An 18,232-nucleotide genomic window follows, 5' to 3' on the forward strand; every position below is an offset into this window, starting at 1 on the left:
TCTGGCTAACTCTTAAGCTCACGGGCTCTGCTTGTTTGGTTTCTCTGTCGTGGGGTCTCCCAGGGATCACTTCTCCAGGTCTCTCCATAGGTTTGCCTTTCATCTCCCCTCTCAGGACTGCCCCCAGCCCCGCCCCAGTCTCTGGGTCTCAGTGTGGGTCTGTGAGCTTCTGTATGGCTCTGGGTGAGTAGGTGCTGGGTCTCTGCGCCGGGGGGTCTCTGCCTGACACTCCCAGCGGTCTGCGTGTCCATCTCTACGTCCTTGTGCACGTGCCCACTTCGCTCCTCTCCGCGGCGCTCGTGCCTCCCCCCACGCCCGGCTCTGCTCTTTCCCTCTGGCGCTGTGGGTACCTTCTCCCCACTTTGTGGGTCTCTGTGCTTCCCCCCCTCTCTGTCGCCCTGCCCCCAGCCTCTGGGTGTGTGTTTCCGTGTACAGTCACTGTCCCACCTCCACACCCCCTTCATTCTGCAAGCTTAGAAGAAAACATCCAAACACTTCAGCATCAGCATCCCAAATTTATTCTCCAGTAGCTGTGGCCGGGTGGGAGAGCCAAAGAGAAGAGTGGGCGCGGGGAGGAGGAGAGAGTCTCGGAGAGTGGCAGGCACGGGGTACGGGGCGGGGGGGGGGGGGGGCGGGGGGGGGGGGGGGGGGGGACAGGAGGGAGGAGGGGTTCCGAGCAGGACTGGAGCCATGCACCTGGCAGGCGAGCAGTGATGGGTTTAGGGTGGGGGCGTCTAGAACAAAAGCTGATTGAGAACAGCTGGGGTAAGAATCCTTCATACATCCCAGGAATCCCTAGAGTGTAGAAGAGGAGTGCTGGAGCATGGGGGCACAGCCTCCCACTTACTCCAGAATGGAGTGGAGATGGGGGGGTCGGAGGTGGGGGTTTGTTCTGGAATCCAAGTCTGGAACGGCCCACCCCATGAGACTATTTCCCAGAAAGGAAAAAAAAAAAAAAAAAAAGGAGAGGCACAGAGTCTACCAAAATGGAGTCTAGAACCCCATGGAATTGGGATAGTGGTAGTGGTTCTGGAACCCGGTAGAGCAGAGTCCAGAACACTGAGGTGAGGGAGAATCCAGGGCTCAGCACAGCAGAATCTAGAACGCGATAAGGCTCTAGAGACTGTATGGAGTTTAGAATGCCAGGAACGCTGGGGGGGCATCTAGCACCCACAGGGCAGAGGCTAGAATGCTGGGGAGCAAGAACAGAATTGGAGAGGGGGTGAAGAGGGGGCTAAGGCTGGAGCGGGGAGGGAGCGATGGGGACACCTAGTGGCGGCAGGACAGATTACATGACTGGCACAGGCGGTGGGCTGATGGGGCTGCGGGCGTCCGGGTGCACGAAATCCGGGTTCACGTAGGTGAAGCCCTGGAAATCGGCCTGGTCGATGCTGGCCAAAACTAGGCGGTCTGGCGGGGTCAGTGCCGGCGCCGCCCGCGTGAAGAATTTGTCGAAGTTCTCGCCGCTGCGTCCACACTGTGGGAAGCACAGGGGAAGGAAAGATGAAATTCTCTTGGCTCCTTGGGGGTCGCTCTGTGTCCCCTCTGTGCATCTCCTGGCTCCTTTGGAATGTCTGCACATCCTTCATGTCCTCTGCATCTCCCGTTAGGGCGTCTCCACAGAGGGAGCCCCACCCCACCTCCACATATAGGAACTGGAGCTCCTGGGTACCCCCACCCCGAGGGACCAAGGTTTGTTCCCGAAAGGTGGCTGACCGGACGGGGTCTGAACGGAGGGGCGATCTCCAGTCGCTCCAAGCGCTCCCAGTCCATCCAGCGGAAAAAGCCATGAGCACGGATGGCGGGCTCCCCGTCTGGCCCTGAGCCCAGGCGCTTCGCTGGATGCTTAGTTAGGAACTGTGGAAAACACAGAGACACACAGACAGACAGAGTCCCGGACAGGGAGGCACAGAGAACGAGCAAGAGAGAAAGACAAAAACAGAGGAACAGAGACACAGCATAGAGACCCAGAGAGAGGAGAATAGCAAGGGGGAACAGGGGTGGGGGAGGTGGAGAGAAAGAGGAATGGGGGAGAATAAATGAGAATGAGATAGATGAACTCCAAACCCAGAGACCCGAGGACAGACAGAGAGAGAGAGAGAAATCAGGGCATCAGGGTATGAGGGGCAAGAAACCCAGAAAGAGGAAGGGGCAAGCGAAGAATCCCCAAAAGGGATGGAGGAGAAGGAGGAGAGAAAGAGAGAGAGGAGAGGAAAAGGGAAGGATGAAGTGAGGGAGAGAGAGAAAGCGGTTGGAGACCCAGAGCAAAGAAGGAACAGAGATCCCGAGAGAGGGGGAGATAGAGACCCAGGGGAAGGGCAGAGACCCAGAGAAGGTGGGAGATAGAGCAGATGTTGGGGGGAAGCAGAGATGCAGAAAGAGAGGATGGAGATTCAGGAGACAAACCCCCAGAGAGAGGGGTAAAGATACAATATGAAGGCAGAGACTCAGAGAGAAGGAGAGTTCCAGAAAGAGGACAGAGACCCAGAATATGTGTGTATGGGAGTTGGGGGTAAGAGGGGAATAGACACCCAGATAGAGGGGGACAAAGATGCAAAAGGTGCATCCCCAGGGACACAGAGAAAAGGTGGAGACACAGGAAGCCCCATCGAATGTAGATGGAGGCAGAGGTGGGAGACAGAAGCCAGAGAGCGACAGTCAGAGAGAATGGAGACAGGAGCCAGAAGCAGAGGGTGCTAATGCTTGTTGAAAAGCTGCCACGGGCTAGACTCTTTCTCTTGCACTAACTCCATGACCCCAGTAGAGGAGGCAGGCTCCCGGAGTTTTGGTGGCTTGCCCAAGATCCCACAGGAAGAGAAGTGGCAGGAGTTAGGTTCACCTGACCCACCCGGTTCTGGAGAGGCAGACCCTGGCCTTCCAGCACTCCACACAGTGAGCTGGGGAGTGGGTGCAGCGGAGGGGAAGGAGACAGAGGCCATCCTTGGACTGGAGGGGACAGCAGGGCAGTCGATTAGTGTTCTAATGACATCTCTGTATTATACAAACTTTTCCAGCAGATGGAAGGGAAGTAACTTGAGGGGTGGGAGCCTTTTTCTAATGTGCACAGAACCACTGCATGGGAAGCCCAGGATGGTGGTCGTAGGGCACAGGGGTTGTCTGGAGACTCTGGGGGTCAGGGGGCTCTCACCCCCTTGCAGATCGCCACAGCTTCCCGGGAAAGCGACTTGGGGTAAGTGACAGTTTGTTCCATGATGGCCTGAAACAGCTCTTCCTCATCCTCCCCATCAAAAGGGGGCTGAGGAAATAGAGGGATAGAGTCAGAGACTTGACAAACTGCCTCCCCCCACCTTCCACACCCTCATTATCCACCAAGAACACAAACACCCCCCCTCCAACATCCTAGGGAAAAATTGGACCAAGCCGCCAAAGCTTTCTCTCTCTCCGTCTCAGACTCTCTGCTTTCCTATCTCAGATGCACCAGCTCTCTGCACCTCCTTGCTGTTCTGTCTTTCTCTGCTATGCAAATCAGCAGGGCATTAATTAGACAATATGTCACTTAAATAGAAGAGAGACCCAAAAAATGCAGGAAAAACTGTAAAAGCATTCTCTTGGTTGGATGAGTGGCTTCCAGTCTTCTGGGATTAGGAAAAGCAATACCAAGGCAAGAATTCTTTTCTTTCTTTCCTTTTCTTCTTTTTTTTCTTTTCTTTTTCCTTTTTCTTTCTTTCTTTTTTTTGAGAGCATGCAGGAGCAGGGGAGGGGATGAGTGAGGAGCAGAGAGAGAAAGAATCCCAAGCAGGCTCCACGCCCAGCGAGAAGCCCAACACAGGGCTTGATCTCAGGACCCTGAGATCATGACTTGAGCCGAAATCAAGAGTCAGATGTTTAACTGACTGAGCCACTCAGGGGCCTCCCAAGGCAAGGATTCTTAATGTGGGGTCTAGGAAGTCTGTTCATACAATTGAGAGGGTCCATGAGCTTGAACAGGGGAAAAAGTACATCTTTATTTTTAAAGATCTCTAACTGAAATTTAGCATTCCCTTATAAATGTAGGCAAAAACCACAACAGTAGTACTTGTGACTTCATCACCAACAGAAACCACAGATATTTTCTTAGCACATTAGATTTGCAGGTAGCTCAAAATGTTAGTCATCTCAACTTCAAGATTCCTGGTAGACCTTCCTGTTTATTTCCCACCATTGTGAGACATTACCATTTAATTCATTAATAGGAAATCACATATATGTCCACATCCCAGTGTTCAATATTTACCTAATTGTATACCTTTAAATTAATTTAGTTGGCTGAACTAAGTTAAATTAAAATTTTAAAGTTTTGATAGCCATTTAAATACGATTGATTTCCTTTGTAATCCTATTATTTTATTTCAGGCATTTAAACACATTGTTCTGAGAAGGGGTGCTTGGCACCAAAAAAGTTTTAAGAACCTCTGGCCTAAAAAAAAGAAAGAAAAAGAACCCTGGCCTGTGGGAAAATAATGCTTCAGAACCAAGGACAGCACTATCCAGGCAGGACATTCCCAACTGCTTAGCACCCCTCCTTAGATGGCAGACATCCCTTCCTAACCAGCTCCTTTGAGAGGCCATGTAACAGATGCCATCCCACACCGTGTTGCCTTTAGCCAGGCCAGCCTCTCCCAGCTTCCCTTACCTGTCCTGCCAGCATCTCATACAGCAGAACCCCAAAGGACCACCAATCCACAGACTTCCCATAGGGCTGGTAGGCAATGATCTGGCGAGGAAGGATGGAAGTCAAGGAATCCTGGTTTGTGCTTTAAGAAGCCTAAGATCCCTTCTGGCCTCAACCCCTGGGAACCCTACCCACTCGAAGTGTTTTCAACACAAACTCTTCCCACTTGGAACACTTCGGCCAGAGCTCCATCTTTTTGGACAATTCACAAACAGAATTTACCTACTTAGAACATTCCTTTGGTCCCAAAAATAAAGACCATCTAGGACCAAGTCAAAAGTTCCACCCAGCTAGAATATTTAGGTAACTGGACCTTCTCCTTAAGGAGAGGGTAAAATAAGGGCTAAATTTCAGAGACCAGAGAGTCTTAAATCTGGATGCATTTAAGATTCATCTAGTGGGCTGTTCCTAGCCCTAAGAATTCCAGTCTCAATAGGTCAGAGTCAACAGTATGTGTGTTTTTCAAAATCTCCACAGGTGATTCTGACTCCCAGCCATGTTTTGAAACTATGGACATTGATCACACGATGCAAAAGCATTAGCATTGAATCACCCTGGAAGATTAAGAAAGGCAGCACTAACACCACATCCTCCCTCAACTGAGACCCTCTACCTACTTACATACGGTCAGATCATTAGCTCCACCCCCTTAACAAAGTCAGAGTATACTGCCCCCCTTGAAATGTTCAGGAGACAGCCTCCACATGCCCAGTGTTCTGGGGGGACGGGCCCCACCCACTCAGAGTACACTCGAAGTTGTCTCTACCTTCTAGAATAGTCCTGCAATAGGTCCTGCTCTCTGAGAATTCTTAGGGCCAAGCGGGTCCCGCTCTTTTAGAACACTCACCCACCTGTCCGCCCACTTTGCCAGCTTAGAGACCCAGCTCCGCCCACTGGGAATGCGGGGCACACAGGCCTCTCTGCGCTGCTTGCTGTTGGACCGCCCACGACTCATGTAAAGACCCCAGGGTCAGGACCCCCACATTCTGAATATTAGACAACCACACACACACACACACACACACACACACCCCGCGAAGGTGCACGGCACCAAGAGCAGCAGAGGGAGGGTACCTCGGGGGCTATGTAGTCTGGGGTCCCGCAGAAGGTGCGGGTCGTGGTCCCGGGGAAGACGTTCTCCTTACACATGCCGAAGTCAGTGATTTTGATGTGTCCTTCGGCATCCAGCATCACGTTGTCTAGTTTCAGGTCCCTGGTGGGTGGGAGGCAGGATGGATAGGAGTTGAGGGACGGGTGGAGTTCCACAGGCCGGAGCAGCAAGGTTTTGGGTTTTGTTTGTTTGTTTTGTTTTAAAGTAAGCTCTACGCCCAACGTGGGACTTGAACTCATGACCCCGAGATCACCAGTCGCTCGCTCTACCCAGTGGGCCAGCCAGGTGCCCCTGCAGCCGCGAGTTTGATCCCTTTCCCTCTAGGGGCCTGATGACCTCCAGTGAAAGGCCCAGACCACTCACCGGTAGATGATGCCCTGATTGTGAAGGAAGAAGAGGCCGATGGCGATTTCCGCTGCGTAGAACCTGGAGAAGGGGGCGGGGAGTCAGAGGTCAAAGACTGGGGCCCCCCCTCCCCCCACCCCTCCTCTCTTGGGCGAGACTCACGCTGCATGGGGCTCCTTAAACTTGCCCAACTGCTGAATGTGGTACATCAAGTCGCCCCCGGTGACATACTCCATCACAAAATACAGGCGATCCTGGGGGGGGGGGGGGGGGGGGGGGCTTAGAGGAGGGGACACGCTGACCAGAGGGTAGGACGCGTCCATTCCCGCCCCCTCCAGACAAACTTGGAAGGCTCCGGATCCACCCAATCAGCAACCCAGAGCATCTGGCAGGTCCCGAGGACTCTAAGCCAGCCCCACAGAATCTCCACCCGCCCTATCCCCTGCTACTCGGAACTGGTCCCGCCCTCTGCGAATGGAAGACTGAGGTCCCCACATTCCCTGGAAATCCCAGGGGCACCGCCACCTCTTCCCGCACCTCCTCACGCAAACGCAACCCTGACCACCTGTTAGGAACCAGAGGTGTTTCGGGCCTCACTTGCAATGGACAATAATGTTTCTTTAAATCCAGGAAGCTGACTACGTTTATCCAGAGCTTTTTGAAGGAGTCATGCCCTCTCCAACCTCGGGCGGTTCTCACTCCTTGTCCCGTCCCACGAACTGCGGGACACGCCCCATGTCTGATGAGACCTTCTCTCAGAATCCAAGAGTGACGACCTCGTTACTTGGAGCCCAGCTGTTGGCAGGCCACTCAGAAGCCATTCTCCTCCCCGCACTCCCTTTACTCAAACCTCCTTGGCTCAGAACACCCCCACTCAAGACCCCGCTGGCTCAGGCCACGCCCAACAGGCTCCCATCCCTCTGGCCACGCCCAGTCAGCGTGCAGGAGGTTCTTTTGCCTCCGCCAGAATCTCCGAATCCCGGAGCAGAAGTCTGACCTGAGCCAGCCTATGCACCTCCCCTTCCTTACCGGGGTCTGGAAGGTGGAGTGCAGCTGGGTGAGAAAGTGGGGCCGCCCCCCCGGGCCTCGGCCCCCCAGGGCCAGCACTCGCTTCTCCACCAGGGTGCAGTCCACGTCATCATCCTGAACAATCACGTCTTTCTTCAGGATCTTGATGGCGTAGAGCTCATCAGAGCCCCTGCGCTCAGCCAGCATCACCTAGGGACAGAGCCCCAGAAGGCCCAGTCCATCTTGGGAACAAACCCAGTGATGCAGGTCCCTGCCCCGCCTTTTCAGGGACACAGAGAAAGGGAATCCCAGCTCCTTCCTCTCTCTCTCTCTCTCTCAGGGGACCAGGTGCCCTGATTTTGCTGAGCACTCCCTCAGGGAAAGCATCCGAATCTTTATGCCTGTCCTCTCAGGGGAACTCAGGGGTCCCATCGAGCCCTTTTGGGGGACTCAGTCGCCTAGTGTCCCTCCCTAAAGACCAGGAATCTGATCTCCCCCCAGACATCCTCCCCTTTCCCCCCTAGGGCCCCAGGAATCCAACCTTCCCAAAACTGCCTTTTCCTAGAACCATGAGGAAGCTGAAGTCAGAGATGTGCAGACGTCCAGGGCTCGTCCCAAAGAAACAGCGCTTGGAGTCGGTGGGACTGGGGGATGGGGAAGGGATGGGAGAGGAAGAGGGACCCATCCGCACCCGCTGTGAGAAAGGGGAGAGATGCGGAGGTAGTTAGACCCCAGACGGGCATATGCCCCCGAGAGAGAGCATCCAAGAATGAAAGGGATGTGGAGAGACAGAGAGAAAAAGAAAGTTGTCTCTGCCCCCTCCCCATCCCCTTGGCTTAAGAACGCAAGTTCTTAAACAGGCTGGTTTTCCACAGCCTGGAGGGTTGGTCATTTAACTAACACTCAGACACTTACTATATGCCATTAGATAACCTGTTATCACCCCCCCATTTTATTTTTTATTTTTAGGTAATCTCTACACCCAACATGGGGCTCAAACTCACAACCCCAAGATCAAGAGTCTCATGCTCCACTGACTGAGCCCGCCAGGTGCCCCCACCCCCACGCCCATTTTAGAGAAGAGGAAATTGGCACAGAGACATTAAATAACTTGCCCAATGTCACACAGCAGATTAAAAAACAGAGCCAGAAATCAAAATCCATTAAAGCCAGAGACGGCGTCTCGCCCTCCTTTTTGTGTCTTCAGCATCGTCCAGCACTGAGGGTGCTGAATGGACGAAGGTCTCTCAGGACACGAGCGCTGAGCGCATTTCCTATTGCTCAACCTTCAGAGCACACCCAGAGTCAGAACACAGACACGACCACTGCTTCCTGCTCCTCCCACCTGCGTCTGCACAGAGCCTCCTCTCCCCTTCCCCCTCTGCCTCTGTCTCTGTTTTCTACACAGAGGTCGTGTCCTGTTCAGGCCTAAACCACCTCAGGCCACCTTTGATGCTCCCACCCCCCCACCCCATCTCACCCAGTTTAAAAGCTAAAATCCTGGGGTGCCTGGGTGGCTCAGTCATTAAGCATCTGCCTTTGGCTCAGGTCATGATCCCAGGGAGCCTGCTTCTCCCTCTCGCACTCCCCCTGCTCGTGTTCCTGCTCTCGCTATCTCTGTCAAATAAATAAATAAATAAAATCTTTAAAAAGCTAAAATCCTTCCAGTGAATGACAAGTCACACCCCTTCCCTCTCTGATTTAATGTCCTACTTTTTCCCACCCTCTCCCCCGCTTCAGCCCCACTGTCCTCCTTGCTGTGCTACATACACTCCCAGCCTGCTCCCACCACAGGGCCTTTGCACCTGCTCTTCCCTCTGCCTGGAAGGTTTTCCATCCTTCAGCTTTGAAATCTGGTCTCTCTCTCCTGTGCCTGGAGAATCCCGCACTCCCTCCTGGACTCACCACCCCACTCAGAAGCTTTCTCTGGCTCTCCCAGGCTGAGCAGCTGCTTCCGGCACTCCCCAGTGCCTGAGGCTACCACCTCTATAATCAAACATAGTCCTTCTGGATGGATGTCTCTATCTGTACCTTTCTCCTACTTTGAAATTGGAGCTCCCCAGGGAATGGACTGATTCTACTCCCAGAACAGGGTTTGGCTTATGTGACACCTCAGGAAATAGGTGTTGAGTGAGTGAGAAAAGGAATGGAGGACAGAAGGCCACAGTGATAAATAGAAAAACTCAAGGATCCGTTCAGGTGTCACCTCCTCAGGGAAGTCCCTCCCTGGCCACTCTCCGCCCCCCCCCCCCCCCCGGCTGGCTGAGCGGCTCCTCCAGGCTTCTTGGTGCCCTGGGCTACCTCTGAGGTAGTACATCGGGGCCAGGTTCCCCTCCGGGCTGCTAGGTTTGCTCAGCAAGCACAAGACCGGCCGCCAAGTCTGTGCTCAGCCCATGGGTGTGGAAATGAAAGCAGGTATCAGGGGAGCGAGACGTGGGGAGAGACATGCAGACCACAGGAATGAAACTCTCCATTCCAGGCCTGAGCTCTACTCACCTCATACAGTTCCAGGGGGTAGTTACAGGCCTGGGGGAGAAGAAAGCCAGAGTCAGAGCACCCAGGGAGGTAGGAGGTTGCCCTAGAGCAAACCCCCAAGCCATGGGAATGGCTAGGAACTCTAATTCCCATCACACCCTGGGGCAGGAGTCCCGAGAAAGGCAGGGGAAGGAGCCCCGGGGTCTTCTGGGAATTGTAGTCCCAGTTCGCGCGGGCACCCAGCCGCTCTGAACCGTGGGAGGCAGGGCTGGACTCCCCCTGGGGGAAGCCGGGCCGAGTACCTCAAACTTCTGCAGGAGGCTGCAGTTGTCAGCATCAGCCACCGGCACATTGTAATATTCGCCCTCCTCCTGGTTCAGTAACTTGTACCTGACATACAGACGGAGACCGGAGCCGGGCAGGAGGCGGGGTCGGGGTGGGGGTAGGGGGTGGGGGGGATGCACCCGAGGGAGAGGCAGAGGGATCAGAGGGGGGAAAGAGACACAGAAAGAAAGACACAGAGATGGAGAGAGAAAGAGTGAGAGAAGGAGAGAAGGGCGGGGTGGGGGGACACGGGGTGGGGGGGAGAGGGACAGGGGAGGAGGGAGAGAGAAGCGCAGGGAGGCAGGATGCTGGTGGTCCGGAGGAGAGAGACCACGCCCCTGCCCCGTCCTCACCAGCCGTCCACCGGCGCCTTGAGCAGCTCCGAGACACCGAAGGACATGGCACCCATGAAATCGTTGCGGGAAGTCCGGTCCCAGTCCCACACCTCCACGCTGAGCCGGCGCTCCACGTCCCCCGGCTTCAGGTTGCTGCGGGAAGGGTGGGGCGGAGTGAGGGTCTAGCTCCCCACTCCCCCAACTCCCCCATCCTTGGTGCTGGGGGAGGACGCAAGCCCTTCTGGGGTGAGCTGGGGTCTGTTCCTACTCCCTGAAGTGTCCTGTCATCTCTGAGCCTCCCGAAGGGGGTCTTCCCCAATATCGGGACCTTGAGTACATCTGGACCGCGCTCAGTCTCTCTCCCTTCCTCCCACATTCTTGGCTCCTTCCGATCCCTGCGTCCTGTCCTTTCTCTCCAGATCTCTCTCCTATCTGAGTCTCTGTGCTCCCTCCTTCCTCTGGGTCTCTGTCCTTCTGTCTTTCTGTTAACTGGCTTCTCTTTCTCTTCCTGCCACCCACCCACCACCCCTCTGCTTACACCCCACCCCCCTGCATTCTGTCTATGTGTCTCTTTGGGTTTGTGTCTCTTCTTCTGAACACCCGCCATCTCTGTCTCACTCTAAAGTAGTGGGCTTTGATGGAGATTAAATGCACAGATCTCTCTCTCTCTCTCTCTCTCTCTCTCTCTCTCTCTCTCGGCTTCTGTAACTCCATCACTCTCCCTCAGTCACTCCATTCCCTCTCCCACCGCCTTTCTCTGCCCTTTTCTTGGGTTCCTTCTATCATAACACCTCCCACCATCTGCTCTCTGGGGTCTTGTGGGCCACCAAGACCCTCAGATCATTCTCTGTCAGCCATCACAGCGTCCCCTGCACCCGAGGCTCACAACACAAAGGTCTCGTTCCACACAGGGTTTAGTGTGGCTTTCACCGTCCGGGTCTTCTGTTTTGTCAAGTTCCGAGGGTCTGGGATAAGCTTCAGCTTCACATAGGGATCCGACAGACCATTGGGATCCATTGGGATGAGGTTACGGGCCTCGCCAACTGAGAGGAGAAGTGAAGGAGGGTAGACCGGGTTAGAGATCCAGGAAGAGGCCCCTAAGTCTCTCCCAGTCGGCAATCAAAAATCCAAGCTCGCAGCCATTCTGACGACCCAGGTGTCTTTGGTCTCTTACCTCTCCAGTACCCAGAAGACAGGGCCTAAATCCTTTTTCCCAGCCAGGGACCCAGAAATCAGACCCAGAGCCCCCTCCTCCCTGAGGACCCCGGAGTGAGGACCCTGGCCATATCACCAATAGTAATCCCAGGCCTCCCTCAAAATCAGGTTTTCTCTCCTCCCTCCCTCTCAAGGACCTTCATTTAGAATGGCTGAAAGGGGGGGCTCCTGGGTAGCTCAGTCGTTAAGCATCTGCCTTTGGCTCAGGTCAGGATCCCGGAGTCGTGGGATTGAGCCCCGCATTGGGTCCCTGCTCAGCGGGAAGCCTGCTTCTCCCTCTCCTACTCCCCCGCTTGTGTTCCCTCTCTCGCTGTATCTCTCTGTCAAATAAATAAATAAATAAAATCTTTAAAAAAAAAAAAAAAGAGGTGCTGAAAGGGGGCCCTTGGGTGGCCCGGCATCGGGCTCCCTGCTCAGCAGGGAGTCTGCTTCTCTCTCTCTGCCCTTCTCCCTGCTTGTGTGTTCTCTTTCTCGCTCTCTCTCAAATAAATAGATATATTTTTTAAAGATTTTATTTATTGAGAGAGGGGGAGAGGGAGAAGACTCCTCGCTGAGCAGGGAGCCCGATGCGAGGTTCCATCCCAGGATCCTGGGATCTTGACCTGAGCGGAAGGCAGACGCTTAGCCGCTTAGCCGACTGAGCCACCCAGGCGCCCCAGTAGATAAAATCTTTAAAAAAAAAAAAAAGGCGCTCGGGGTGCCTGGGTGGCTCAGTCGTTAAGCGTCTGCCTTCGGCTCAGGTCATGATCCCAGGGTCCTGGGATCGAGCCCCACATCGGGCTCCTTGCTCGGCGGGAAGCCTGCTTCTCCCTCTCCCACTCCCCCTGCTTGTGTTCCTGCTCTCGCTAACTCTGTCAAATAAATAAATAAAGTCTTAAAAAACAAAAAAGGCGCCGAGAGTTGCAGGAGTCAAGGCTGGGGACTCCGCGACAAGGTGGAAGGGGCGTGGCGGAGTGGAGCTCAGCCTTTGCAGGTGGGGTCAGGAGGGTGGGCATGACCCTCAGGGGGTGTGGCCTTCTCTGTAGGGTTGGGCGGGCAGCGCAGGTGAACACCTTGGGCCCTTCACCCTGGGTAAAAGGGCGGGACCAGACCCAGGAGCCGGGCTTCACCTGTGACGTGTATCTCATCTGCAGTCGGAGCTCGGATCTCCAGCTGCAGGCGCCCACGGCGCTCCGTGTGGTCCACCCCGCACAGAGAGGGCACGCTGCGCACACAGCGTCGGTGCACGTTCATCTCGCAGCCTAGGGGGCACAGAACGTGAGGTAGCGTGTCCCGCCGCCCCCCCCCCCCACCCCCAGACGCCATCCTCCAGCACTACCCGGAACCCAGACACTGCGCTTTGAAAGGGGCCCCGGAGCTCCAGGTTCTGGCAGGAGCCGCAAGGGTAGACTCACAGGAGCATTTCATGCCCTGGTGCACCAGCCCGTAGAGAAGGGAGCCGCAGTGGTCGCAAAAGGTGGGGCTGCTATAGCTGTGCAGACGGAACTTGTGCTTGTTTCGGGGGTCCTGGAGGCAGAGAGGAGACATCAGAGGGGGCCAGGACGGAGGGTGCCCTAGACCCCTGGGAGAGAAGCCCTTTGAACTCGGCCTCCTCTGCCTTGCTCTCCCAGTCTCCTGCGGCTCCACCTCACTCGTTCGCTCTACAATATTTATTGAGGGCCTACTGTGTGCTGGGCACTGTTCTTGGTGCCAGGACCAGCCGTGAACAAATAAAAACTCCTGTCCCCATGGAGTTTCCTTTCTAGTGGAGGGAGACAGAAAATAAACACAGTGAATAAATAAAATAGTATGATAGATGGTAGCAGGTGCTTTGGAGAAAAATGAAGCAAGAAAGGGGATTGCCAGGGGTGGGGATTGAAATTTGCAGAAAGTGATCAGGGAAGGCTTCACTAACAAGGTGGCATTTGGGCAGAACCCGCAGGAGGTGGGGGGGCTCCTAATGTTCCAAGTCCCTATGCTCCCCCCCCACCTCCCAAAAGCTGTTCTCTGAGGACTTGTGGGCCACAATGAACTCCAGATGGTTCGCTGTCAGCCTCCGTCAATGTCTGCCCACTGACGATCTGCCTTCTCTGAGCCCCTTGTGAGATGGAGAATATGACCTCTCAGTTATAGGGACCTCTCAGTTAATGAAAGACCAAGTGTAGGGGCGCCTGGCTGGCTCAGTCGATGGAGTGTGCGACTCTTGATCTTGGGGGTGAGTTCAAGTCCCATATTAGGTGTAGAGATGAAACAAAGAATGAAAAGAAAGGAAAAAAAGAAAGAGAGAAAAAGAGGAAAGAAAAGAAAGAAAAGAAAGAAAGAAGAAAAGAAAGAAGAAAAGAAAGAAAGAAAGAAAAAGATTAAGTGTAAACTGCATAGCAGGGCCTGGCATGCTAAATGTGCTCAGTACTGTTATTTGTGCTGCCGTGGTTACTATTCATGATTTTATTGCAGTCTCCACATAGCCCTGGGTTTAAATAAGAGCTGGGCCATTTACCAGCTGTGTCATTTGGGGCAAGTTAGTGGCCAATTTTGAGCCTCAGTGTTCTCTTCTGCCCAGTGGAAATCAACAGTCTGTATCTTGAAGCAATGCTGAATGTCCAGAGTCCAATTAAGCATGAATTTAGGACACCGGTAAAGCATTCCTTCCCCACCCCTGGCAGTGTCTGAGTGTTAAATAATTGGGTATTTGCCTTTTTCTAGGAATGCATTGTGAGAGTTATCACTAGGGTGAAAATTCAGGATATTCTTGGACTTTTATTTATTTTTGCAGTTTAGCGGGGATTCTATTTTGAATGACACTGGGCGGGTGAGGTAGGGTGTGATGATCTCTTCCAACGCTCTGGGCCTCTAACGATCTTCAGCTGACCCTAACTCAAAGGGTGCCTGTCGCTGTCAGTGATATACTATGTAAAAGTTCTCAGCAGGGTGCCTGACTCACAAGCTCCATCGCTCCACGGAGAGAAGCTGTTCTTATTCTCAAGGTGAAATCACCATTACAAAGGAGACAGAGCTGCAGCTCCAGTTAGATTAACATCCACATTTTGACTCTGCCCACTACCCAGCTAGTGGCTTCCCCCCACGCTGCGCTTTGCAGAGACTCAGCCTTCCTTCCTATAAAATGGGGCCGCGAGGCCTCCCTGAAAGGGGTCTAATGGAAATCATGCTTGCCAAGTCCTTCCCACTTCTTTAGCCCCTGATCCATGTGACTGACAACAAGATCAAAAGCATTAAGAAGGAAAAAAACGTCAGAGTGAGGTAGAGGAAGATCCCTCCTCTGCTTTTTCATCGGTAACAGCAACAATTGTACAAGGATAATAATCGATGTGTTGTCTCTCGCCATGTACCAGGTACCATCCCAAGCATTTGACTCATTTAGTCCTCAAAACAATCCTTTAAAGTAGGCGTGGTCATCATCCCCATTTTGCAGATGAGGAGCTCAAGAGGTGCAGAGAAGTAAATTAAAAACTTTTGGAGGGTCACAGAACCTCTGTGTGGTGGAACTGGGATTCAAGCCCAGGTTTTCGGCTCAGGAGCCTCTGCTCAGATGGGGACAGGAACAACACCTCATCTTATATGCTGTGCAGACTCGCTCCTGTAGTGTCCGCCAGATACCTGCTGAGTGCCTGCAATGAGCACTGGATGGATCAGAAGTATTGGTGGTGGGGCAGGTGGGCAGGTGAGGTGGCTAATCATGGACATATATGGGTGCTAGTAGACAGTGGTGCTCAATAGATGTCCTATGAAATCACATCCTGTATGTAAATTTCAATTTCCTTCACCTAAGCAGCTGGCAAAATGTCCCATGGAGTTCTGGAGATCTCTCTGTCCCTTTCTCTCTCTGTCTCAGGTTCTCATTCTGTCCCTTTCTTCATCTGCTAATCGTAAAGCTGGCTCCAACCTTATGTCAAAACCTGGGCTAGACCCTCAAGCCACCTGGCTTCACTGAACTATCAAAACAAGCCGGGGGCTCCTGGGTGGCTCAGTCGTTAAGCGTCTGCCTTCGGCTCAGGTCATGATCCCGGGATCCTGGGATCGAGCCCCGCATCGGGCTCCTTGCTTAGTGGGGAGCCTGCTTCTCCCTCTCCCACTCCCCCTGCTTGTGTTCCCTCTCTCGCTGTGTCTCTCTCTGTCAAATAAATAAATAAATAAATAAAATCTTAAAAGAAAAAAAAACAAGCTGCGGGAGGTCGAGATTCATGCTGTCCCACCCAGTAGCCACTAACCGCACGTGGCTATGTAAATTTAAATCAGTTCAAATTAAATGGAGTTTAGATTTCCGTTCCTCAGGCACGGTAGCCCCTCTCGAGTGCACCTCGAGCTAGCTGGGTGCGGCTGGTGGCTGCCACAGTGGACAGCAGAGGTAGAGGGAAGTGGAGGCTCAGAGAGAAGAAGAGCCCCAAGGCCAGACAGAAAGTGAAGGAGGGACCAGGAACGGGCCACAGGGTCCACTGTTCCTGTAAGTCGACCTGACATCCCCCGATGTGAAGCGGAGGGAGGGAGGGAGGGCTTGTGCGTGTCTGTGTGTGTGCATGAGGGATCTGTATGTGCACGTGTGTGTGCTCATGGGGATACGTGCATGCACATGCAGCTGTGTGTGTGTGCACGCGAGCGCACGCGCGTGTGCGCTGAAGGGTCTCCCTGGGCCTCCCTCTCCGCGTCTCAGAAATCAGTCTCCATATCTACCATTTTCTATTCTAGCTTGTCTCTCTGGGTCTCTGCAGCCCTGTGTCTCTGAGTTTCTTGTCTCTGTCGGTCTCTCTCAGTCCCTGTGGCTCACCTTTTCCTCCCTCCTGGGTTTCTGTCTCTGCTCCATTCCTCTCTCTTTCTCTGTCTGGGTCTCTATCTTTTTCTGCATTTCTGAGATTCTGTCTGTCTTATCTCAGTGCTTGCATCAATAGTTGTCTCTCTCTCTCTGTCCCTCAACTCTCTGTTTTTTTTTAAATCTCTTGATCCCTGGATGACGGCCCACCCCCTCCAATGCTCTCTTTGGTCCTCTCACCCCTGCCTCTTCTCGGTCCCCCACCTGTGTCCCCAGCCTGTCTCAGCCCCCTCTCATTTCCCCTTTCCAGGCCAAGGGCAGGGAATCTGGGCCAGACTAGCTCCCCCTATCTCTCCAGCCCCCCTCCCCTCCCAGCCTTAAAAATAGCAGGAGAAATTGGGACGGACGCCGAGGGGGTGAGGGCGGGGGCGCGGCCCAAAGAGAAAAAATAAGGTGTCCGGGCACTCACATCCGTCTGGGGGCCCTTCCCAGCGCCTGGACACTCGAAGGTCACAAATTCGTGGCATCGTCGATGAACCACAAAGCTGCAGACTGAAGGTGAGAATCATAGAGACATAGAGACAGAGAGAGAGCCCAATGGATAGAAAATCAGAAAGACAGAGACCCCTACAGAAAGAAAACCAGAGAGGGGGGACCCCAAAATCAAGAGAGTTTAATAGACAATCAAAGGAGAGACCCCCAACATGGAGTGGGGGAGGGAAACCAGGAGACAGAAATTCAGGAGATGGACCCAAAGACAGACAGAAACAGAGACACAGAGCATCACAGAGCAGAGAGACCCCAGTGCCTACACACAGCCAAAGGGAGACACAGAGACCGAGAAAGACAGACACAGGGACACAGAGAGAAAACAGGATCCCATCGACAGACACAAGCCCACCGAGGCAAGAAAGCAAGGAAAGAGGCAGGCTGAGGAGGAGAGCAAACAGAGAAATGTCCTCCGACAGAAGAGAGAGAGCAGTGACTTGGGCAGAAGTGAGTCTGGGGGCTGCTGCAGGCCTCCCCCTCCCTGACTCACTCTGTTCTCAACAGTAGCAGCTGGTGCTTTAGGACTCGCCCCCCTCTCCCGCCCCCCATAACTGCCAGCCCCGCCCGGCCCCCACCCGCCCATTGGTGACCCCACCCGGCCTGCCCCTGCCTAGGATTGTTGGTGTCGTCATGGCGACAGCAGCTTGAGGGGGGGGCTCTGACTTCTCATCTCCAGCCCCTCCCTTTCAGCTCCCCTTTTCCAAATCTCCCTGTTCCCATGGCAACAGATTCTCCAAATATCTGTCCCCACCTGGAGCCGGCCGAGGGAGGGGCCCCCAGCACCACCTCCGCGGTGGCCCCGCCATCAGAGCTCCCTCCCCACCACAGGCTGTGTCTCTGCCACACCCCCCGCCCCGGGCTCCCCCGCGCCTCTCTGGGGACCGAAGAACACGTGTGTCAAGCCTCCTGGGCTGTGGGGCCCCAGCCTCCACCCTCCTGAGGGTCCCAGGAGTCTGGGTCCCCAGCTCTTACCTTGACATTGCAGGCCCTGTTTTCCAATCCCCCTGCAAGATCAAGGATCAGAGGTCAGTGCAGAAAAGGGTACCCGGTCTCCCACCTCTGCCAGCCTTCCTGCACCTTGCTCCCCCCGTGAGCAGGACCCCAGCTGCCTCTTGTTCTAGAACCCAGACATTCTAGTCCTCAGCCCTTCTTCTCTCAGACCCAGGAGCCCAGGCCCCCAACCCCTCCTCCCTCAGGCCCAGGAGTCTAGGCCCCCAGCCCCTCCTCCCTCAGACCCAGGAGTCCAGACCCCCAGCCCCTCCTCCCTCAGACCCAGGAGTCCTCACCCCCAGCCCCCTCCTCCCTCAGACCCAGGAGTCCAGGGTCTCCAGCCGCTCCTCCCTCAGACCCGAGGGTCCCTGCCCCCGGACCCCTCCTTCCCCAGACCCAGAAGTCCAAAACCCCCATGCCCCTCCTCCTTCAGGCCGGGGAGTCCGGAGCCTCCAGCCCCTCCTCCC

The 18,232-nt window shown here is 54.4% G+C and overlaps 1 protein-coding gene across 1 annotated transcript; it reads right to left on the bottom strand.

Moving 5' to 3' along the window:
* Nucleotides 1–664: 664 nt before the first annotated feature.
* On the bottom strand, nt 665–17,834 carry PRKCG (protein kinase C gamma). Its single transcript, XM_032388783.1, has 17 exons — nt 17,748–17,834; nt 16,696–16,778; nt 12,880–12,991; nt 12,595–12,726; nt 11,157–11,313; nt 10,289–10,423; nt 9,914–10,001; nt 9,633–9,662; nt 7,678–7,830; nt 7,158–7,346; nt 6,291–6,382; nt 6,147–6,209; nt 5,747–5,885; nt 4,634–4,714; nt 3,149–3,256; nt 1,717–1,857; nt 665–1,477 (listed from the first exon to the last, which is right to left on the bottom strand). Exons 3-17 carry the CDS (start codon nt 12,890–12,892, stop codon nt 1,289–1,291), a joined length of 1,710 nt encoding a protein of 569 aa, XP_032244674.1. The 5' UTR covers nt 12,893–12,991; nt 16,696–16,778; nt 17,748–17,834; the 3' UTR covers nt 665–1,288.
* Between the last annotated feature and the right edge of the window lie 398 nt (nt 17,835–18,232).

Source organism: Phoca vitulina, unplaced genomic scaffold, assembly GCF_004348235.1.
Source record: "Phoca vitulina isolate PV1807 unplaced genomic scaffold, GSC_HSeal_1.0 scaffold52, whole genome shotgun sequence".
NCBI lineage: Eukaryota > Metazoa > Chordata > Mammalia > Carnivora > Phocidae > Phoca > Phoca vitulina.